General features: G+C 51.7%; 7 protein-coding genes across 7 annotated transcripts; 5 read left to right on the top strand and 2 right to left on the bottom strand.

Annotated features, from left to right (window-relative positions):
• Positions 1-490: 490 nt before the first annotated feature.
• On the top strand, positions 491-5,603 carry Triagg1_7947 (uncharacterized protein; the record flags this gene model as incomplete). Its single annotated transcript, XM_062902738.1, has 6 exons — positions 491-694; positions 753-2,900; positions 2,955-3,293; positions 3,344-4,343; positions 4,412-4,830; positions 4,890-5,603. 6 exons carry the CDS (start codon positions 491-493, stop codon positions 5,601-5,603), a joined length of 4,824 nt encoding a protein of 1,607 aa, XP_062753027.1.
• A 1,529-nt stretch (positions 5,604-7,132) lies between these two features.
• On the top strand, positions 7,133-7,944 carry Triagg1_7946 (uncharacterized protein; the record flags this gene model as incomplete). Its single annotated transcript, XM_062902737.1, has 3 exons — positions 7,133-7,198; positions 7,256-7,339; positions 7,426-7,944. 3 exons carry the CDS (start codon positions 7,133-7,135, stop codon positions 7,942-7,944), a joined length of 669 nt encoding a protein of 222 aa, XP_062753026.1.
• Positions 7,945-9,314: 1,370 nt separating this feature from the next.
• Triagg1_7945 (uncharacterized protein) lies at positions 9,315-12,388 on the top strand (the record flags this gene model as incomplete). The annotated part of the gene is made up of 7 exons (XM_062902736.1): positions 9,315-9,416; positions 9,472-9,528; positions 9,606-9,690; positions 9,756-9,908; positions 9,966-11,291; positions 11,348-11,610; positions 11,684-12,388. 7 exons carry the CDS (start codon positions 9,315-9,317, stop codon positions 12,386-12,388), a joined length of 2,691 nt encoding a protein of 896 aa, XP_062753025.1.
• Positions 12,389-14,965: 2,577 nt separating this feature from the next.
• Triagg1_7944 (uncharacterized protein) lies at positions 14,966-16,411 on the top strand (the record flags this gene model as incomplete). The annotated part of the gene is made up of 3 exons (XM_062902735.1): positions 14,966-15,045; positions 15,294-16,041; positions 16,118-16,411. 3 exons carry the CDS (start codon positions 14,966-14,968, stop codon positions 16,409-16,411), a joined length of 1,122 nt encoding a protein of 373 aa, XP_062753024.1.
• A 1,838-nt stretch (positions 16,412-18,249) lies between these two features.
• Triagg1_7943 (uncharacterized protein) lies at positions 18,250-19,057 on the top strand (the record flags this gene model as incomplete). The annotated part of the gene is made up of 2 exons (XM_062902734.1): positions 18,250-18,258; positions 18,329-19,057. 2 exons carry the CDS (start codon positions 18,250-18,252, stop codon positions 19,055-19,057), a joined length of 738 nt encoding a protein of 245 aa, XP_062753023.1.
• A 262-nt stretch (positions 19,058-19,319) lies between these two features.
• On the bottom strand, positions 19,320-20,993 carry Triagg1_7942 (uncharacterized protein; the record flags this gene model as incomplete). Its single annotated transcript, XM_062902733.1, has 2 exons — positions 19,320-20,440; positions 20,732-20,993. The coding sequence occupies 2 exons, from the start codon at positions 20,991-20,993 to the stop codon at positions 19,320-19,322; spliced, it is 1,383 nt and encodes a 460-aa protein (XP_062753022.1).
• A 375-nt stretch (positions 20,994-21,368) lies between these two features.
• Positions 21,369-22,785, bottom strand: Triagg1_7941 (uncharacterized protein; the record flags this gene model as incomplete). Its single annotated transcript, XM_062902732.1, has 3 exons — positions 21,369-22,432; positions 22,524-22,686; positions 22,759-22,785. 3 exons carry the CDS (start codon positions 22,783-22,785, stop codon positions 21,369-21,371), a joined length of 1,254 nt encoding a protein of 417 aa, XP_062753021.1.
• Between the last annotated feature and the right edge of the window lie 44 nt (positions 22,786-22,829).

Raw genomic sequence — 22,829 nt, 5'->3', positions numbered from 1 at the left:
GATGGTTGTGATGGGTGTTTGTTTACTTGCCCGTCGGTGTGTTGGCCAGTGACGAAATGCTTTTTTCCCTTATCAGCGCAAGCCGCGGCGGCGATAGAGTTCCAGGCAACTTAGTGGTTACCAGGACCCTGTAGTGAGCTAGCGGGTTCCCGCAATCTGGCAGTGGATCGATCGCCACCCAGCCGCTGTAGCCCAGTGGACAGGTCCTGCTCAGCCCTGTACAGGCACAGAGTTAGCGGCTCAGGCAGCTCAACTGTCTTTGGCTCGTGCTGTGCTGACCATTGATGGAATCGCTAGACGAACCAGGTGATGAACCTGCCCCGCTACCAGGTATAGCTTCATCGAGGCGCTACTGGCTCTCGTCGACAATTCCTCCTTCTTCATACCACACCAGCCTTATTATCCCTCTTTCGAACCGTATTCACAATGGCTTCTTCTATGTAAAGCGTCACGGCTTTAGCTGTGGCTCTTACCTAGGTATCACGCGACCATGGCGTGGAAAACACCCAGGATACTGACGTCGCCGTCGACAAACTCCAAGGATGACTCAAGCTTTCCGGGCCTCAAGCCCCCCGGTCCGGATGCAACGACCAAGATTGAGTATGAAGAGCTCCAGAGGAACGAGATTTTTGCCCTAGAAGCCATTTATGGAGATGATTTCATCCAGCACACGGCGGCGCACAGCGCCTGGAAGGTATTCCGCCCTAGTTTCTCAACCTTGCTGGCGCATGCCGACTTACACATGCATTCAGAAGTCCGACCCGTCTTTCGACATACGAATAAAAGCCCCGAGTGATGAAGACTTTGCTGTTACTGTTGGCTTTACTATCACGGCGACGTATCCAAAGACACCGCCGCTTTTGACCCTCAAGGGCCAGAACTACCTTCGAGAGGTCACCGGGTTCAAGATTCAGAAGTTTTTGGAAACACAACCGAAGATTTTTGCCAAAGAAGCAGAAGAGATGGTCTACAAGATTGTTGAGGGTATTCAAGATATCCTCGAGGATGCTGCACAGGCCAAGGCGTCCGGTAAACAGCTGCCATCGCTGGAAGAAGAGCGTGATAGACATGAAGCGGCCTTGGCAAAGCAGGCGCTGGCGCAAAAGGAGAAGAAGAAGCGCCTCGAAGAAGAGGAGATGAAGGAAAAGGAAAAGGCAGCTGCTGAAGAATTACAACAAGAGCTTCAGCGACAGAAACAAAAGGCGAGAGAGTCAAAGTTCAGCCGACGCACAAATGGCTTGAGCCCCCACCGGCCATCCTCCTCCTCGATTTCGAACGGCGAGACGATTGAGTTTGATCAATTTTGCACCGTAACTGATCGCATGGGGAATGTTTTGACGTTCAGATCTGTCACGGGCAAATCTGACCCTCGTAGCGGAGAGGCTTCCACCGTTTATACCGTCCGTCCGGTCCTCTCCAATGGCCAAGGAAACCAGTTATTAGCGTTGAAGGAGGCTGTCTTGCGTCCAAGTGGTAAAGATCAGAAAGACTTTAAGAAGCAGCTGCAGTCTTTGGAATCACGGCTGCAGGATCTCAAAATTGGGAACAAGATTCACCACCGACATCTCGTCGACATTCTTGATTTCAAGGTCGAGAGTGGTGCCGCCGCTGATCGCACCGCATCCAACACGTGGACGGTGAGGATACTGAGCCCTTTGGCTGAGAGAGGCTCGCTTGAGGAATTGCTGGAGCTAGCAGGCCATCTCGAGATAGCAAAAGTTCGATCTTGGACAAGAGATCTCCTGGATGCGCTAAACTTTCTGCACAACAAGAACATTGCGCATCAAAACATTCACCCGGGGAACATCCTTCTCTTTAGGGAATCTACTGGCGAAATCGTACCAAAGATATCTGATGCCTCGTATCAGAGAGAGATCCATAACCTCAGCTCTAAGAAGCAAGGTCCCATTGGGCTCACCACCGCAAAATCTGCGTATTGGCTGCCGCCTGAGATTGCGGCAGCATCCAAGCCTGTATATACATCCAAGGCTGATATATGGGACTTTGGTATTGTTTTCGTACAGATGGTCTTTGGGTTGGATGTGCTTCGCAAGTATTCCTCTCCCAAAAATCTGATGGAATCGTTGATGCTCTCCCAACCCCTCCAAGAGCTAGTCGGCCGCTTCTTCAAAGACGATAGGCAGAAAAGGCCGAGAGCGTTTGAGCTTGGTGCTAGTGAGTTTCTTGCGACAGATGCTCCTGTCCTGTTTGAAGATAGTTCTGCTATGCTGTCCCACACCCCGTCCATCAATTCTTTGCAAGCCCTTCCCGTGAGGCTCAGGCGAGATTCAATGAATAGATCAACAGCCGTCTCTCGGTACACGGAAGATTTTGTTGAAGAGGGAAGACTTGGTAAGGGCGGGTTTGGTGAAGTGGTCAAGGCTAGGAAAAAGCTGGATGGGCAGATATATGCCATCAAAAAAATCACACAGCGCTCACAGACAAGCCTTACGGAAATTCTCAAGGAAGTCCGTCTGCTCTCACAGCTTAGCCATCCTGCAGTTGTACGGTATTACAACACCTGGGTCGAGGAAATCCCTGACTCAACAGACACCGAGGGTGAAACGTCCACCGATGATTACACAGAGGATACCCGAGACACGGGCAACGAATCCGCTGGCATTGATATCCAGTTCGCTACAAGCACTGGTGGCCTGGATTTTATTTCGTCCAATGCTGGGGTGGAATTTGACTACGATTCTGATGAGGACGAGGATGAGGATGACCATGATTCTTCCGATGAAGAAGAAGACGATGATCAAAGTTCTATCATAGACTCCGTTGGTCATCGCGAAAAGCTTCATGAGAAGGAGAGGCTGGCTGTCCTGCAGCGGCGCGCTCGAATGCACCGATCTTATCGAACTGTTCTCTACATCTCCATGGAGTACTGCGAGAAGCGAGTACGTATATAATATTGATTACCTTCTTCAACAATTACTTACTCTAAACTTTAGACTTTGAGAGATCTTATCGCACGCAAGCTGTATAAAAATACTCCCGAAGTGTGGCGACTATTTAGACAGATTCTGGAGGGCTTGGCGCACATTCATTCGTTAAGCATTGTTCACCGCGATCTCAAGCCGGAGAACATATTTATTGCAAGCAGTGCCGACGGTGTGGATAATGTCAAGATTGGCGACTTTGGGTTGGCAACCAGTGGCCAATTTTCCGTGGATCGAGCCACTGTCAGCGGCTATGAGGCAGATGACATGACGAGAAGTATTGGAACAGCCTATTACTCTGCCCCCGAAGTGAGATCTGCATCCAACGGGATGTATAGCACTAAAGTCGACGTATGTTTCTCTATTCGTATCTCTACACGTGGAAACTGACGCCCTTGCAGATGTATTCCCTCGGAATCATTTTCTTTGAGATGTGCTATTTGCCTATGATGGGCATGCAAAAAGCCGATGTCCTCGGGCAGCTTCGACGTCCTGTCCCCGTTCTCCCCTCAGATTTCCGCCCCCCTGAAAAGACGCAAACAGAGATTGTGCTCTCGCTGGTCAACCACAACCCCAAAGAACGACCATCCAGTGCCGAATTGCTTAAGAGCGGTAAATTGCCAGTCCAGATGGAGAGCGAGACCATTAGGAGGACTTTGGCTGGTCTGGCGGACCCCAATTCACCGTATTACCAGAAAATGTTGTCGACGCTGTTTGCACGGCCCGTGGAGGCGGCCAAGAATTTCGCGTGGGACATGAACGGCACCACACCTAGTTCCGCCGAGCTTCTGAACCAAAGCATTGTCAAGAATGCGCTGGTGGCCATTTTTCGCCGCCACGGAGCCCTCGAAGCAACACGAACTTCGATATATCCCAAGACGGTGCACCAGGCTGACAACGCCGTCCGACTCCTTGATTCTAACGGCACCGTTCTCCAGCTTCCTTATGATCTTACGATGGGACACGCTCGAATGTTGGCAAAACACTCGCAAACTCCTCCACTGCAGCGCACCTTTACGTTTGGCAGCGTGTTTAGAGATAAGCAAGATACGGGACAGCCTCAGATGTTTGGTGAGGTGGATTTCGACATCGTCACGATCGACACGCTGGATCTGGCATTGAAAGAGGCCGAGGTCTTGAAGGTCCTGGATGAGATTCTTCATACGTTTCCATCCTTGTCTGCATCACAGATGTGCTTCCACATCGGACACTCCGACATCCTTCAACTCATTTTTGAGCATTGTGGTATTCCAACTTCTTCTAGAAGGGCAGCAGCAGATGTCTTATCCAGGTTGAACATTCACAACCATACGTGGCAGAAGATTCGAATGGAGCTTCGATCTCCTGCTGTGGGTATATCGGCTACTAGTATTGACGAACTTCAGCGTTTCGATTTCCGAGGTACGAGTTCACCGCGGCCGGATATACACAACCAAGGGAGTTGTATCATCGCTAACTATAGGACACAGACACACCAAACAAAGCGTTTGCAAAACTCAAGCTCGTTTTTGAAGGCAGTGATATGTACCAGCGGGCCGCGTCGACAATAGCGCATCTCAAGGAGGTAGTCGAGTATACCAAACGATTGGGCGTCTCCACCAAAATCTACATAAACCCTCTCAACAGTCTCAAAGAAGGCTTTTATATCGGTGGCATCCTGTTCTCTTGCATCTACGATAAGAAAGCCAAAGATGTGTTTGCCGCCGGTGGCCGGTATGACCACTTGATCAGCGAGCAACGCCCCAAGATTGGAGGACAATTTGAAAAACGCCATGCCGTCGGATTCAGCCTGGCTTGGGAAAGGTTGGCAAAAACGCCAAAATCAGGCGGCTATTCGTTCTTGAAGAAAAGCGAAGAAGACGTGAGCAGCATATTCAGCAGTAAACGCGTGAGTACCCATCAAATGACGCGACAATCTGAAATACCCGACTAAGACCAAAGTTGCAGTGCGATATTCTGGTGGCAAGCTTTGACGCAGCAACCCTTCGATCCTCTGGTATTGAGGTGCTGCGGCTACTCTGGTCACACGATATAAGTGCAGAACTTGCTAGAGACTCAAGGTCTCCGGAAGATCTCATGTCAAAACATCGGGATGAGAGCTATTGTTGGATAATCATCATCAAGCAAGATTCTATGCTGAAAATTAAAACTGTAGGAAAGAAAGATGTGCCGGATGTGGATCTACCCATGGCGCAGCTCCTTTCCTGGCTAAGACCTGAGATACGAGAGCGAGATAGCAAAGCCGCAGCAAAGTTTCGCGGAACGCCCGAGCCTGCAACGCAAGGCGAGAAAGATCACGAACAGGAAGTCAAAATCATGGTTGCCCAAACCAAGAGCAAGAAGTTCAATCGGCGCACAGTAGTGGAACAAGCACAAGTCACCGCGGCCGCGCTGATGGACTCGTTCCTCGAAGGTCCCATCCTGGCCGTTGAAACCAGCGACCACCTAATGGAGCTTGTACAGAGCACAAACTTGTCGGACCCTGAAAGCTGGCGGAGGGCTGAACATGGCGTGGCAACGTCGGAGAAGAAGAATGTCCGTGAAATCCATGATCAACTCGACACTTGGAGGTACAAGTATGAAAAGAAGGGCGGCTCAAAGCATTCGTTCTTGTACAATTTCCGGTCAGGGACTTGCATGTACTACGATTTATCTGGTTGAAAGATGTAGTTTAGCAAAGGGGGATCTGTGCATATAAGTCGACCGATGTATATTTTGACGATGACCTGTATCCAGGTAGCATTTGGCTATTTCTCTGACACGTACCTCGCAATAGATGGATATATGCTATTTACCCCGTTTTGCTTTTATCCAAGAGTTGGGTATAGCTCATATCAACCACTCGTAGTCTCTCCATATGCTTCATTTGGTGCCCAACACAACATAGAAGCCGTCGGGCCAAATGCATGTGCGCCACACAACATCCAGACGGCTGAATGAAACCATTGCGCTGGTTGCCATTGGCCACTGATGAGGCGAGAATAAGCCAGGCGTACCTATGTAATGATAAGCTGCGCTCGGACGAGCTGAATGGAACCCTATGGAAGCCGTTAGCTTTAATTTCTTACCCCTACATGACAATAGAAGAAAAAAATCAGCTTTATGCTAACAAAGAATGATTTTTTTTCTCTTCCGGTGGCTTGAGGATGACGGCGCAGATCTTGGTATTTAGATCGATGGCTTGATGATTCCAGTTAGAGCACGCGTGTTAGGACTCGGGTTACTCCGTAGTGGGTGGCCAATGAAGGTCAGCTAATGTACTTTTAGTCTTTGTCTCGGCCATTAGCAGTACCGAGTGGCGGTTCTCTGGTTGCGACCTGCAGCAGGGCTCTGTTGGAACGACTTGGTCTTTGAAACAATGCATGAATTGATTGGGTTCCATCGTACGTCGACGTACCGTGCAGCTGGATGCCCATCCAATATTGGCAACTGGCCTCTTGTCTCTTTTGATGGAATGCAATCAATATAGTAGGTACATATTCAGCTCTCATGACAGATGTCACTCCTTTCCTCCCCTCGTCTCAGCCGATTCTCGTGGCGGCTGTTATACATGCGAGTACCGCCCAAGTATCGCCGATGACTAGCGCCACGGGAGCGATACTTGGCAGTACCTGTCCATGATAAGCAGCCCTCGGAATGCACCCCTAAAAAGCCCATTATTGAAGCGAGGACCCCTGCAGGCGGGGGCGCCTGGGGGAGGGGCAGCAGCGCTTTTTGGCACTCGAGCTGCGACTAACAGGCGCCCTTGGAGGCCCGTGGAGGCTTCACCGCCCGGGACTTGCGGCAGTCACCTGTCGCAGCCACCTGATGCCGTCACATCTGTGGTGCCGTAGCCGGCCCGGCTGAGTTTCGGAAATTCCTCGACGAGCGCTTCTACTTGGCCAACCCTTTGTGGCCGGGCATCTTTCTCTTACTTGCATCTTCTCTCTTTTTGTTCTCACCTGTGTCCTCATACGCGCCTCTTGTCACGCCCAGCGTTCACCCTCGGACGATAGCATCGAGTCATCAGTGGTGGCCGTCCGCCTTACCCGTCCATTCGCCCCCTAGACTCTCCCGGTTGCTGCCGACACTCGGCCAGAAGCTGCTGCTCTGTGCATCGAGTTCGCGGAACAAAGAGCACAACAACTCTCGGGCCGCTCTCCCCATTCACCTTTTTTCCGTATAACGGTTCTACTCCTCCTACCAGCGTCATGGCTCAGAAGCGCCTTATGCAGGAGCTGCGGTCTCTCCAGAAGGAGAAGTGGGTCGAGATTACAGTAAGTTCACCCCAATGGACTGGACTCAGCGATGAGTCTCTTGCTCACCATATTCAGACGGACGAGACCAATCTCCTTAAGTGGAGGATCGGCCTCTGGGTTGTCAATCCTGACAGCGTTTGGCATGGGGCGTTCCTCAAGGTAAGCCAAGACAATCTACTATGCTCTCTCTCTCACAGGCACCCTGCCTTTGCTAGAATCGACGAGAAACTGACAAGATGCTCCAGGCCGAGATGAGATTTCCATCCGACTATCCCTATCAACCACCAGTCTTCAAGTTCCTCACCCCCAACATCATCCATCCCAACGTGTATTCCGACGGAAACCTCTGCATTTCCATTCTCCACAAGCCTGGCGAGGACGAGCAGTCCGGCGAATCAGCGAGTGAGCGATGGAATGTTTTACACGGAGTTGAATCGGTTCTCAGATCTGTTCTCCTGCTCATGGACGACCCCGAGATCAATTCAGCAGCCAACGTCGACGCCAGCGTCCTGTACCGAGACAATCGGTCCGAGTATAATACCCTGGCCAAGGCTACGGTAGCCGCAACCAAGAAAAACATCCCGGAGGGTATGAAGATGCCCAGCATGGAGGAATTGACCCCAGTGCCGGTCAAGCCGGTCGATGACGACGCAGACTTCTGGAATATGTCAGACGAGGAGGAAGACTTTGGCGGAAGTGACAGCGACGAAAACATGGACGACTTTGATGACGAAGAGGAAGAAGAGGATGAGGATGACAAATGAGCGTCCTCATCCGAGTGCGGCGTCATTTCTGGAGAATGCGCTGTTTCCACCAAATGGCCGGCCGGCTGACTTGTCCCGGCGCGCCAAAATCGACGGCATACTCTACCTACTCGACTAGCGGATCCGTTTTGATGGCGTTTGGCGGCTTCTTACCTACGTTTGCATGGAACGGATTGGGAGAGGGAGGGTTCGGTGTCATGGCGTGGCATCTCTACTCTTGGACCACGGAAGGATAACATTTGTTTTTTTTTTTTGCGGTTTTCTTGTTTTACTTTGCCGCTTTTGCTTTGGTTTGCGTCTGCGTTTGCCGTTTTGGGTCATTACATGCATTTCTCATATTAGCGGGTTTTTATCGTTTTTGTAGCTCGAGTCTGAGGGCAGCCAAGTTATATAGAAGGCAGAAGCGCATAGACGCGTTGATACACCAAGCACATATACATCATCCACTTTTTTAAACAAGAAGGAAAGACTATGCTGGGGTCCTTTGGCCTGAGAAAGTGGCGGAATTCGCTGCTTGGCTCAAGATGTAGAAAAGACATTGCATCAATGGTCTCAATAAGCTCAGTGAGTAGGTATCTACACATAAGGTAAATATCAACTGGTAATTTATAGGCTTAGGTAGTCACTGCCTAATCTACTGGCAACCTAGGAAATGTCAATATGCTGGCTGCTATTCGCTTGATGCATACGTACGTACGCACCCATCTAGGTAGTACATATGATTCATCATTTGACTAGAAGAGCTGTGTAATTCGTACGTGGCCCTGCTGCGGATAATTATGCTTTGCAGCGGGCATTCAGTCCGTCAGATGTTATTTCCAGCAGCCCTTCTCTCAATGCTCCAGGTACCCACTGCAGTACCTTAGTACCTAAGGTAGACCAAGACGCTGGCGCATAGCCGCAGCTTATCTTATCGGCATGCACTCAGGTCCCTCCTTCACTGACGTTTGCCCGCAACCGCCTTTCACCTCCCAAGGTGCTGTTCCCAATCCCATCGACGGCCAGGGCTCGCACCAACAAACCAACAGCTTGCGTCGCTTGCTGGCGACGCTCTTCCGCCTCCCGCATTGCTTACATTGGCCTCTTCTCTCATTTTCGCTTCTTTATGCCCGTAGACGCCACGCCTCGGTTTGCATCTTCGATAGCTCTGTTCCGTTTCTGGAGCTAGGGTCACCTGTCCTGTCCCGTCCTGTCCTGTGCTTCCTGTGCCTGTCAAACGAGGCGAGACAAAGGGAGAGAAAGGGCTTGAACCAGGCGCTGGCTGGTGTGCCGGAAACGCAAACCGCATTTTAATCTCGGAATTCTTACTGTTACAGCTACAGCAATCTTGCCATTGTCTCAAACAGAGCTACCAGTGGCCGCCATTCGCCATGGCCTCGATGGAGCCGTCCGAAGATGACATCTCGCAAGTGGTTGACTTTGCGGGCCTCAACCCAGTCGATGACCGTCACATGGTCATAAACGCCCTCAGGGTTTGCTTGCACTACACCTGAGCTCCAGCTCGCTGCGGCAGCTAATACGACACAGAACAATAACCGAAATGTCGAAACCGTCGTTATGCAATACTTTGACAACTCTGAGAGTGTATGCAAGACTCTTATACCCCAAGTCGCCAAGAATTCCATGGCCGAGTTACACTATACTGATCAATGTTGCTGCAGTTCCGACAAAAATATACTTCGCTATGGAACGAGTCCTTGTTTTCGGCCGATAGAGACGGTGCTTCTGGTAACGATGGTGTTAGATGTACGAAGGGCGAGCTATCCACACTAACGGGGAAAGTACCGTCTGGAAGCTGACACTCTGAGCAGCATTTCACATCGAGTCATTAAACGGCAACGATATCATACAAGGAGTGACGCCTCCTCCGCCTGGCTACGGAGCTCCATCAAGGCCTCCTTCGCGGTCCAACGTCAGGTCCCCACTAGGTAGGATGGTCGACTGGGCCTCGGGGGACACAGCTGGTAGTGCTCTGTACTCCCCCGTACCTTTGGGATAACTTATTCTGACATGGCTGGCAGGAGGAAATAACGTACACTCCCAAGAAGATGAGGACATGCAAAGGGCGCTGCGCGAATCAGCACAAGAAGCGGGGCTATCGATCCCTCCACAAGAGTCCGGCGTTACCAGCCAGTCGACTTCAACGCCGTACTTTGGCCCGGCGAATCGTTCCGAATACGACCAGGACAACTGGGCCATGGTTCCCGTGGGGCCGCTCAAGACACGGCTGGATAACGCCCCGTCGCCAGCTCAGAGAAAGCGAACTCCCGAAACCCCAGCATTCTTGATCCAGGGATCCGGCTCAGTGAAACACCACACCTTGGGTGGCTTGCTCACGATTTTCAGCCAAATTCCTCTAGCGAGGAATGTTCTCCTGCAGTGTGGCTCTCCTGCGGCATCCTACGGTTTCAACAATGAATGGTGGAATGGACAGGAAATTCTACCTCCAGAGGCTTTACGCCAAATGCAGTCAGAAGAAGCGGGATGGGGCTACGACAATGCTGCGAAGCCAAACTTTGAAGAGGAAATCCATCGGCTCATGGCGTTTCTCGATTCGACAGAGAGGAGTTATGGAACAGTCAATACGCTTACGAATTTGATGCAAGACACAACAAGTGATATAGAGAAGCAGTTTTATGCCCAACTCGGCGACACCAATGGTGGGGAGTTGCTAGAGCCTTTGCATCAAGAAGCGATACTGGCAAGCGTTGGCACTGGCGAGGATAATGAGATTCAACATGCTAGATTCGGATTACTCGAATTTGACCATTCGGGGCTTGAGTATGCCCACATCAAAACTCTCTACGAAGCCCTCGATTATTTGATGTGGGGAGACCTGTTATCGTGGCCTGATGCCGACGATAGGTCTAGAATCGCCATGTTTAAGAAGATGGGCGAAATTCTAAGCATCAAAGTCGGAAATGATGGGCCACTTGATTCGTTTGAAATTCCGGAAGTGCTATACCCTGAACGATATCTGGAAAGCCGTAAGAAGGAGGCCAAACGCATAGCATCTGCCTTACTGGAAACCAAAAATGCACTCGACAGCGTGACAACCGAAGAGCGGCGCCTACAAGAGTGGCAAGACGACTGGAACCAACTGACCTTTAATAAGACGGACATGATCCACAATGCTACGGAGCAGTGGAAGGCGTTTTCAGATTATCTCGAGACCGCTGGCCGGTTTCAGGCGATGGAGGCTTCGGGGTTCGACACGAACAAGTATCCAAACTACCGGGACGCCCCATGTCAAATGACCTCGGCGCAGGCCAAACACTCTGAACAGGTGGACGAAGTACTTCTTCTGACCGAGCGGATACTGCATGATATGGAAGCAAAGACCGAAGGTGAGACCACAATCAAGGATGTAGAGTGAACACCCCATGCTGATGAGCTATTTCAGATCTCCGTGTTCAGCTAGAGCAGATTCAAGCCAAACAACGCTTCCTCGGCAAACTCTTGACGGTCCCAGACAAGCCAGGCCGGCCAAAGCCATTGACGTGCAAGAAGTATCTTCTTCGGGGCGTCGCTACTGATAGGGACATTGTTTACGTCTGCCAGCGCCTGTATCCGGAATCTGCTGAGTCAGAAGACCCGAAATCGCCGGTCGATCAGTGGTGGCGCCTAGAGTACTGTCCCAACGAGGACCAACTGGTTAGATCTGAGGTACAGTAACATGTTACACTGTCTTTTTGTTCTTTAACCAAAAGCAACGCTAATGCCCCTCACCTTTTGATAGAAGGTAGAAGTCGAGCGAATCTTTAGAGACTTATGGCTCGAGACAAAGACGCCACTGCTCATATATGCGACTGAAGAAGCAATCTCCACGCCGAGGGCCCCATTGTCAGATGCCCTGAATATGTTTGTTAGATCGGATAATAAGGCGTTCCGGCAAGAGCTGAAGCGGCCTGTGGCTGACAGCGTTGAGGAAAGGAGGCATACCTCTGTCGACCCAATCTCACCCTCTAAGCGAAAGCATCGAGATAGCATGGACTCCATGGACACCAACCGAGCGTCTATCGGCAGCGAAGACAGAAGTCCATTTGAACATGCATTCGACGAGCAGGTGGAACAAGCAGAACTGGAGATGGCGGACATGTCGGGGGGCAAGTCGGAGTACGTCAGGGGCTCTGACGCTGAAGATAAATTCGGGCCTCTCGGAATCCCACCGACCACACTTGGCCGTGATGCAGCCCAGATGACGATCGAATCTGCGACTCTTACGCCAGACACGCTAGCGGCAGACGAGGGCGAAGCACATAGGCCAACTCCATCTGAAGACAGCCAGGCAGACGACGTAGTGAACAAGATGGCTGAGGCTCAGGTGGCTAAGAGTCCGGAAATGCAAGAGCGAGTTCGGCCACCGTCACTGATACGACCACCGTTGGGGAACGACACTGGGAGACTAAGTATGGACATGGATATATCTGATATCCAGGAATAGACGTCTAGAAAAGGGGACTCGGAAGGCACAACTGCATGAGCATACCATGATTTGGCTGCCAAATGAAGAAGACGAAGAAGGCGGAAAAGGGGCAAGGAGGACAAGTTTGTCTCCGAGGCTTTCGGGAAAGAATCAAGGATGGGAAGAGGTAACGGACTGCTGGCGAGGCCGTTTGTATAGGGAGCCAATCGCTGGATGCCAATGCACCCCTCTCGGTGGGCACGATGGCGCAAGATTTTTGAATGGCATTGTTGGACTTGTGGCATTGAGACTCTCTCACTTTGAAGTGAGATTGCACTCAGAACTCGGTTACAGCGACGAAGCGAAGGATTGCTATTGGTACCTTGGCCAGTCTCGTTATTTTATAATCGGCCTCTATCTTTACTTTCGTTCTGATACTATGCATCTCCAAGAATAAACGTGGCTTCGTCCCATTCTAAGAGCTTGGTGTTGCAGTGCTTGATCTCGTGAGCACTCAGACGTTGGGCATAGGCTACCTATGTTAGTAGTTTAGACATGGAAGCTTCTAGAAACTTCTACGAGACGGGCATTTTTGGCCGGCCACAAGCTTGCACACGGAATAGTTTCAAAAGCTGTACTCGGTACTTGTGGGTTAAAGGCTGTAACTCTACGGATATTGCTTGCTTTGGTGTTTCGGTTAGCTGCTTTAGTGCGATCATGGATGTTTGTTGTTTCTCATTTACCGTTCCGAGTTGCATCAAGGCGTTGCCGAGCATGTACAATAGGGCATCAGTGCTGCAGCATGTTGTTGACATATTTGGGCCTGACGTAACGTATTGATAGCCACGCGCGCAGGGATCATGAAATAGCCCATGCACCCAGGGATTTCATGTAGTGTAATATAGCAGATGAATGGACGATGCAGGGGCAAGAGAGGAAAATGGAATCCCATCCCCTTTTGACGCGGGATGGCTGGGGCGTGGCTGGGCATCCGAGAGGGGGGCATTTTGAGGCCTCATTGGATTGGTTTTGATAGACGGCGACAGCACAGCGCATCAGCGAGCGGTTTGATGGACTGGAGGTCATTGCCGACTGGAGCTTAGTGCTGCCAGCGAGCTGTTTAGGGCCCATCCATGGATGTTTACGGAGTAGTTGGGCGTGATTTGGATCCCTGCAGCGTGGGGCTGGCGGGTGGTTGACATGATTTGGGTTGGACGTTTTTGTTGTTGGCGGGAGTGAGGATGAAGGTGTGTTGATGTGAATGGATGGATGGATGGATGGATGCAGTCTGTACTTGGGGAGAGACAAGATGATACATGAGGGGGTTCAACAAAGGGATAGATCATATCTGTGGCAAAAAGACAAGTAAAAAGAAGGAAAAGAGGAAGAGGCTCGGCATCTTGTTGTAGCCCATCATGTCATGGCATGACAGAAAAAAGAGAGCATCAGCTGCCCAACCCCGGACCTGAACAAAGTCACCTGCTGCCGGTAAATATCACCGCGCTTCGTACCTACTAATGTATCAGATCAAAATACATACCTAGACTACCTATGCCATCTCTCTCTCTCTCTCTCTCTCTCTTCCTCTTCTCTCCTGGACCCCTTGTTTTCCTCCTTCTTTCTCGCAACTCGCTGTTTCGGCTCCAGCATCTGGCATTAGCACCTGTTGTGTGTGCGTTGGCCTGCCGTAGGTTGATGCAGCATCTGCAGCTGCAGCGTTTCCGCACCGCATCGCACCGCACCACATTCACATTCACATTCACATTCATCGTACATGACAAACCCCCTCTTTTTCTTTACTTGCTTTGATATGGTTATTGGTCCGACGTGTGCATACGACATGTTAGTCCCTACATACTCGTACTAAGGTACCAAGACATATCGACTGCTAGAGGTTGGTCTGCTGCAGACGTTATCGTACCAGCACAGCACAGTGAGCTTATATAGCACCAGACAGACCCCTTCGCTGCTGCAGCCTCTACTATAGTAGGTACCTGCTCAACCATCACCACGGCCATTCTTCACAATTGGCCGCCTAGCATCAAATCAAACCAACTCAGCAACCAGGCCTTTGTCTGCCCTGGCCGTGCCGATCAAATCAAACCCGTTGCCTGTCTGTTCCATGTTGATTCATTCCCCCCCAGCTCCTCGTGCGTCATAGCCGGTTAGAGTAGCGGGAAGCTTCTACAAGGTCCCAGCAAAAAAAGGCAGCCCCACAAACCGGCTCACCTTTGTGCTGTGGTAACCTGACCAGGCCTGAATATTAGTAGCGGCGAGGCTTGCTCTCACGCTCACGCTCTCACTTCTCTCCCAGTTTCCCCTCCATATTGCCAGAAATCCCTTGACCGATCTTTCTTTCTTTTCTCTTCTTTTTCATCTTCCTTCCATACCTTTCACCATCTCTCCCTCTACAATTCGACCTCTCGACTGCGACATCATCATTTGCTGCCTGCTTTACATCCACGATTCTCAGCACCAGCATTACACCAGCGTTACGTCTCGTGAGGCTCTCGTCTTACAGTCGATTCGTCGCATCAGATACTGTGAATCTGCCGTGGCAGCAGCTGCCGCTGGCCCCCACCACTGCTAGAGAGCACGCACGCCGAATTCGTCACCATGGTCAAGGAGACCAAGCTCTACGATACCTTGGGTATCAAGCCCGAGACGTCGCAAGACGAGATTAAAAAAGCATACAGGTATGTCACCAGCTATTTCGCTCGTTGATTTCCTTCTCTCCTCTCGCGCCCGGCTTTTCACTCGCACCCTTTGTCGTCATACTTGGGTAAAGCTAGCTGGCGGGTGGCAATTGGCCAACGACGACGATTCGCATGCTGCCTCCCCCACACAGCTTGCCGCCCAACCAGCCAATTCGAAACCCATGCCAAAATAAAAATTTAAAAAAAAAAAAACGAAATGGAGAGGCTAACCACAATGCGTGCAACAGAAAAGCTGCTTTGAAGTGGCACCCTGACAAGAACAAGGACAACCCCAACGCCTCGGAAAAGTTCAAAGAGTGCTCGCAAGCCTACGAAATACTGTCCGACCCGGAGAAGCGCAAGATCTACGACCAGTATGGCCTCGAGTTCCTGCTGCGGGGTGGTGCCCCTCCACCCGAGGGCGGTCCAGGTCCCAATGCGTACGCGGGAGCAGGCGGCATGCCTGGAGGCTTCGGCGGCTTCGATTTCGGAGGCATGCCGGGTGGAGGAGGTGGTAATGCTAGAACGTTCCATTTCAGTACAGGCGGCACCAAGGGGTACAATTTCATGAACCCCGAAGATCTGTTTGCAGAGTTTCAGCGCAGCGGAGGAATGCACGGCGGCGGCGCCGGCCACGACGACGATGATTTCAACTTCTTTTCTTCCTTTGGCGGTGCGGGCGGTCCGCGGTCAGGTCGGACAAGGACAAGGTCCGGCTTCGCTGAGCCACCGCAGAGGAACCGCGAGCCGACGCCCGAGATTACCACCGTTGAGCGGCCGTTGGCTCTCACTCTCGAGGAGCTGTACAATGGAACGACGAAGAAGATGAAGATTAAGCGCAAGACATTCGATGAATCAGGCAAGCGCGTGCAAACGGATCAGATCTTGGAGGTACCCATCAAGCCAGGGCTCAAGAAGGGGTCCAAAATCAAGTTTAATGGAGTTGGCGACCAGGTGGAAGGCGGTAGACAAGATTTGCACTTTATTGTCGAAGAGGTAAGTCAAGCGATTCCCTTGTAGAACCCACCTCCCTACTATCTGATCGTCCTTTGAATGCTAACCAACTGTGCAGAAAGAGCATCCCTTGTTCAAGCGAGAGGACAACGACATTGTGCACACCGTCACCTTGGACCTCAAGGAGGCTTTGACTGGGTGGAAGCGGGTAGTCGCTACAATCGACGGCAAGCAGATCAGCATAGACAAGGGCGGCCCAACGCAACCCGGAAGCGAAGATCGGTACCCTGGACTGGGCATGCCCATGACAAAGAAGCCCGGGCAACGAGGCGATTTCATTGTCCGCTACAGGGTCAACTTTCCATCGAGCTTGACGCCAGAGCAAAAGGCGCAGCTAAAGGAAATTCTGTAAGATTGGAATTAGACAATCTACGGGCGCTTCCTTGCAGCAAAGCTTGAAACAATTTAAAAAAAGAAAAAAAGGGAAAAAGAAATTACCACACATAACGACAGAGGGCTTGGTATGCGGGACATGAACAGGACCTCAGAGAAACCAAGTCGCACGATGCTTTTGAGAAGGCTGGGAATGAAAATGTCCGCGCAGTCAGGCACAGTCCAGTCTGTCAAGCATACATGCCGCGGATGGCAACAATGATGAGTTGGCGTGTTTTCTTCTTCTCTCTGTGTTTTTCTTTGGCCACCTTTGTAATGTCAAGAGGAATTGACAAGGAGTAGAGGCGTTTTAGGGATGAATTTCTGGCAGAGTTTCAAGGCACGCGGGGGATTTGTTTTCTTCTTCTTTTTCCTTGGTGTTGGCATGAGTGAGACGATAGCATCCAGGTCTTTGTGATTGAGGAATTGCGGGAGATTTATACATTATGTTGAAGTTGGTCGATGTAGCGACACAACACTTGATTGATAGCGGTTAAAAAGAATTACATTGCTCTTGGCACCAATGATTGCGTCTTACCTGAGGTACCTAGCGGTTGAATACTCTACACTTGTAGTTACTAGCTATCGGAATTCAGCAGCTCTTTTGATGATAGAGCCTTTGTATATGCATTAATGCTGCCGAGTGCATACTCTCGTTCATAACTGCCTGTGATGACTTTGGCGTTGGAGCTGTTCAAGAGCCCTTACGAGTGCATGCTGTGTCTCAGTCTCAGTCTCAGTCTCAGTCTCAGCCACCCGAGGCGCCGTCTCCAGGTCGCGTTCCAAGACGTGGTCACGAGCAGCCAAGAAGCATGACGAGAATTCCAGCGAAGCGAATTTGACTAGAGACGTCTTTGATTCATTGGCTCAGCGCGTTTACTATCAGCAGCATTGATACTAACATGATGCGCGTTTAACATTGGGAGCATTGATACAACATGATGCGCGTTTATGATGTCGGGAATAAAAAGTGACAACATGAGCCTGCCTGGGTGGTTAATCCATATAGTACGGAGCGACGAATCATTTTTAGCATGGGGGAATTGGAGGGGCAGCTAACATGGGTTCAAGGAGGGGCGATGACGACACTGATGACCCGCGGATGGGGGGGGGGGGGGGGGGGGGTAAAGAACGGGAAATAGGAAACGAAGCAAGGCTGGGAATTAATTGGTGAGTGGTGATTGGGGGGGAGAGGATTTGATTGAATTGTTTTGGATGAATGTTGGGATGGGAGGTTGAGAGTTGGGAGGGAATAGTAGCAGTAGGGGAGGTATTGAAGGTGCTTATTACTGTAAATGGGCTGAGTTGCTTGTTTTGGCATGTGAAAGAAACCCCAAGTAATGATGATTCAATTGTGCATCTGGCTGGCCTCTTCTTGGTGAGACGGGGCTGACGCTGGAAATCCATAAACAAGATTTCCCATGCGATATCCACTTGGCTGCAATGTGTTTTGACACGTCTGGATGCACCTTTTTTTTTTGTGACTCGGGGGGGTTTCACATGAGGTAATTGCAACGGCTTTTCTTTGTGCGTACTTGTACCTGGACCTGTTTTAAGCGGCCCTGCCCATGTGGAGAGCTTAATTGGCCTGGCCTGGCTTACTTTTGGGTCATCTTTCGTGCCTTATAATACTTGAAGCCGTTCCCGAGTTCTCTCGTTGTTTCCTTCTTCCCTTTTCTTCTTTCTTTCTTTCTTTTCTTCATACATTTGACCTGTAAACGCTTCATTGTACTCTATTCTTCTTCTTCTTCTTCCTTTTCTTCTGCTTCTCCCTCTAGCTTCTCTTGGATATAATAACACCAGACCCATTTCATCAAGATGCCTCAAGTAAGCCAAACTCTCCTCCAGATTCTACCCAATCCCTCGTTTCCGCCGCAGCTAACCTCTCGTTTCTCAGATCAAAGCCATCCTCTTCGACTGCGACAACACCCTCGTCCTCTCCGAGGAGCTCGCCTTCGAGGCCTGCGCAGACCTCATCAACCAAATCTGCGCCGAGCGCAACGTCCACGTCAAGTTCACGGGCGAGACGCTCATCCAGGAGTTCGTCGGCCAAAACTTCCGCGGCATGCTCACGACGCTGCAGAAGACGCACGGCATCGACATTGCGCCCGACGACCTCGAAAAGTACGTGCTCGCCGAGGAGGACGCCGTCATCGCCAAGCTCAAGGCCGCGCTGAGGCCCTGCGTCGGCGTCGACGAGCAGCTCGCCGCGCTGGAGACGAGCGGCAAGTACCAGCTGGCCGTGGTGTCGTCGTCGGCGCTCAGGCGGGTGCGCGCCTCCATTGAAAAGGTCGGCCAGGACAAGTATTTCCCCGGAGACGTGGTGTTTTCCGCCGCGACGTCGCTGGAGAAGCCGACGAGCAAGCCGGACCCTGCTATTTACTTGCATGCGCTCAAGGTGCTGGGCAAGGCGGCTGGCGAGAGCGTGGCGGTCGAGGACAGCAAGAGTGGTACATTGAGTGCTACGAGGGCGGGCATCAAGACCATTGGGTATGTTGGTCCGTATGCCGATGACAAGAAGGACGAGATGGAGGGCGTGTTGCGGGATGCGGGCGCCGTGGTGATTATGCGTGATTGGAGCGAGTTCCCGGCTGCTTTGGCCAAGATTGAGAAGGGCGAGGTTTAATTAGAACTCGGCTTTGTTCTTGTGTTTGTTTATTCTTGCATTATGGGTTTGCCCTTGGAATTTGGGTTCTTTTTTTTGGCTTGTTGGCTTGGTTCATACAGGAGACTAAGACAGAGACAACCAGCATGACAGGCTAGATATGATTAGATATGATGGAACGAATTGACGCTTCTTGAAATATAAACCGAATATTTGTTATATCCGTGTGATGTATGTCATGTATTCCAATTATACGGATGTTTGCTATAAATCAACCCCCTTGCTAATTCCTCCAATCCATCAGAAAGCTGTTCACGCTTTGGAGGGTGCTTCTGCTCGGATTCGCCTCCGGATACACCGTCATGATGGCTCCGAGCCTCATCTTGACCAACGTCTTGGTAAACGCCACCTGATCGTCAGGCACGCGGAACCGGCCCTCGCCGTCGAAGAGATGGCATGAAAGCGCCAAGGCGACGCCTACGGAGAGGTCCCTGTCCGAGTCGCAAGCAACGATGATTTGAGGCTGTTCGGCGTTGTTTGATACATCCGGTGCGTTATTTTGCCGGTGGTTCTGGAGGAAGCGAGTTGCGAAGGAGCATATTTCGGTGAGGGCCAGGCGGAGGTTGCGGCTGGCGGTTTTGTGTTTGCCGAGGCCGACGCGGAGGAGCGTTGGGGAGAGGAGCCATGTTTCTTTTGGGGTGGGTGTTTCGGTGAGGAGGATGAGGCATTCATTTGGTTGTTGTTGTTGTTGTGATGGAGAGGGTGTTGGTGATGAGAGATCGAGTGGCGATAGGGCACGGACGGAGAGATGTGGCGTGAGTTGCTTTCGAGGGAGGGTAGTGGGATTCGCGTCGCCGGAGGGGGCGGACTGGCGCTGTGCGTTGGCTTCTTCCACTAGTTTGATGATGAGGTCTGGGATGTCGGCTTCTGCGGCGGAGAGAAAGGTTGTGGCGTTGGCCCAGAAGACGTCTGGGGTGAGGCCCAGAGCCCAGTTCTCGGTGTCGTCGCCGGCGCCTTGGATGTACCCCCCTTGGTCGACCTCGCTACCGACGACTCGTCTACTGGCTGTACAGCAGATGACGGGACGGTATTCCTGAAATATGACCCCTTGGTCTTGGTCTTGGTCTTCATCTGAGTCATCTGAGTCCGGGGGAGGAGGGAGAGAGGAGTCCTGTGTGATCCAGAGGGAACGAAGAGGTTTTGTGAGAGATGTCGGGAGGGTGAGGTTGAGTTCTTTGAGAGAAGAGAGGAACGTGGGTATGAGGGCAGTGATTTGAGAGTGTGTGGATGCGGGGAGGTAAGGGGGGAGGAAGAGGTTGGAAGAAAGGGGGTTGTTTGGGAGGAGGGCCATGTTGAGAACGGTGCACCAGATGGGGATGGTGGTTGAGAGGGCGTCGGGCATGCCTGGGTTTGAAGAGTTAGTATGATTGATGTACGAGTTTAATCATGAAAGAGATGAGAGAGAGAGATTTCTCAGGGGGTTGGTGGGGGAACTTGCGTTTGCCGCGGCGAGTAGAGTCTACGATGATGATTCTTTTGACATTGATGTTAGCATGACAGCGGCTTGAGAGTTGGAAAAAGAGAAAGCAACATACCCGTCATTCTCCTCAATCATGTGGATTAGATGCAGATTCAGTCTCCTCGTGCTAAACTTCCACGCCCGCTCATGTCCATCCGTGCTCTTGAAATACGCACTGCCGTCTTTCCTGTCCGGCGGGATATACCAGCTACCACATCGCTCATTCGCCACCAGCGGCCTCTTTTTCCTCTTGCGCTTCTGTGGGCTGGAAGCTGGATCAGAAGAAAAGGTGGCGAATGAAGAGGCCACTTGGGCGACAAAGGCGGCGTCGGCGTGGATGGAATTGAGGCGATTGTGAGGCGTGAGAGTGCTGCGGCGGAGCTGGGTGAGGAGGCTGGAGATGGAGGGCTGGTTGGAGAAGAGGTCGTCTGAAGGCATTTCGTGTTTGTTTATTGATTTATTGATTTATTGATTTATTTGGTTCCTTTGTTGAGTGAAGGGCGGGATGTAGACAAAAACAAGGTTGGATAGAAGAAAAGTATTGTGAGTTTGATGTTGAGTTTTTTGTATACACAGTTTGCTGTGCTACTACAGTTAGTGGTGGGTTCATGATTTTTTCTTAGCATCTTCATGTGTACATGTACCCACCTTGCGCTATGAATCGTGTATTTGGCGACGAAAAAGCACGGCAGTATTCAGATACAGCGAAGAAGATGACTTTTGCATCATTTAAAATCTTTATTTTACTTTTTTTTTTTTTAAACGTTCATTTCATCTAGTCATTATTTTGGTTGGGCATACAAACGCATGCCTCTACACCAGCTTCCACTGGCCATTCTCAACCACAATCTTAATCTCACGGCCCTCATCGATACTCCGCCGTCCAGCCTCCAGAATGGCCGTCGTCGCAATCGTGTTGTTCAGAGTAGGCAGACCCTTGGCGTCCAGGTCAGCCGGCGTGGCCCTACCCTCGTTGACGGCGCGGCAGCCGTCGACAAACTTCTCAATGGAGATGTAGCCGTAGCCCGTCTGGCCGTTGAAGTTGCCGTCCTCGTCGGGGGCGTAGCGCATGTAGAAGGGGTTGAACCACTGCAGCTGGCCGGCGCGGTCGTCGGCGACGTCGTAGCCTCGGTGGGCCTGGTCGACGCGGATCTCGCCCTCCCTGGCCAGGTAGTGGAAGTACTGGTTGGTGTGGATGCCGGCCCGCTGGGGCGCCGTCCACGAGGAGGTGTAGACGGCGATGGCGCGCTTGTTGGGCTCGTCCTTGCGCTCCCAGGTGACGAGCAGGGAGATTGTGTCCTCGGTCTCGTCGACGCAGCCCAGGCTGGTGGCGACGCCCTTGGACGAGGTGGCCGAGACCTTGGTGGGCAGGTAGCCGCGCTGCTGGACCATGGAGTCGCAGATGTCGACGTGGTGGCTGTTGAGGTAGTAGGAGATGTCGGACTCCTTGCCGGCCCACGACTTGAACGTCTCGAGCTGCGACTTGGGCTGCGACATGTACGAGTAAAAGTAGTTCCAGTCGCCCAGCGTCTGCGCCTTGAAGCGGGCGTCTGAGTAGGCCGGGTCGAAGCGCTTGTGGTGCTCGATGAAGACGTAGACGCCCTTTTCGCGGGCCTTTTGGGCCAGCTCCAGGTGGTGCTCCAGCAGCTTCACCGCGGGCTTGGTGATGAGGACGTGGATGCCGCGCTCGATGGCGTACAGCGCAATGGGGAAGTGGGTAGGGTCGGGGGTGAAGATGGTGATGGCGTCGCCGGGCTTGAGGAGGTCAATGGCGGCCTTGTAGGCGTCGGCATCGACCTTGTCGTTGGCGGGGAACGAGTCGAACGACGTGTCCAGGTTGTTGTAGACTTGGGTGATGTTCTTGGTGAGGTGCTCTCCTACAACGCGGGCGAGAGTTCACAAGTCAGTCAGTCAGTCTCAGCTTTTGGCCCGGGGAGCAAATCTTTGAATGAGCTTGTAGGTACGTACGGATAGCGGGAAACTTGGTGCCATTGACGCCGACCATGCCCAGCTGGCCGACTTTGCCTCGTCGTCGCAGGTCGAAGAGGGTGAGGCCGACAACGCCCACCTTCTTGTCGGATCCCGAGGCGCCGCCGCCAACGAAGCCGGTGGTGTACTCGCCGGTACCGATCTGGATGTAATGGTTAGTCACTCAGTACAGAGGCATGATTTTGCGATCAATCAACTTCTAGCCGGGACTCACCATCAACACGTTGAGAGGAGTCGCCATTGTGAGTGAGTGAGTGAGTGAGTGAGTTGAGTGCGTCTTCAAAA

This window comes from Trichoderma aggressivum (genome assembly GCF_033847375.1).
Source record: "Trichoderma aggressivum f. europaeum strain CBS 100526 chromosome Unknown scaffold_037, whole genome shotgun sequence".
Lineage (NCBI taxonomy): Eukaryota > Fungi > Ascomycota > Sordariomycetes > Hypocreales > Hypocreaceae > Trichoderma > Trichoderma aggressivum.
This window is presented reverse-complemented; position numbering and strand designations above follow the sequence as displayed.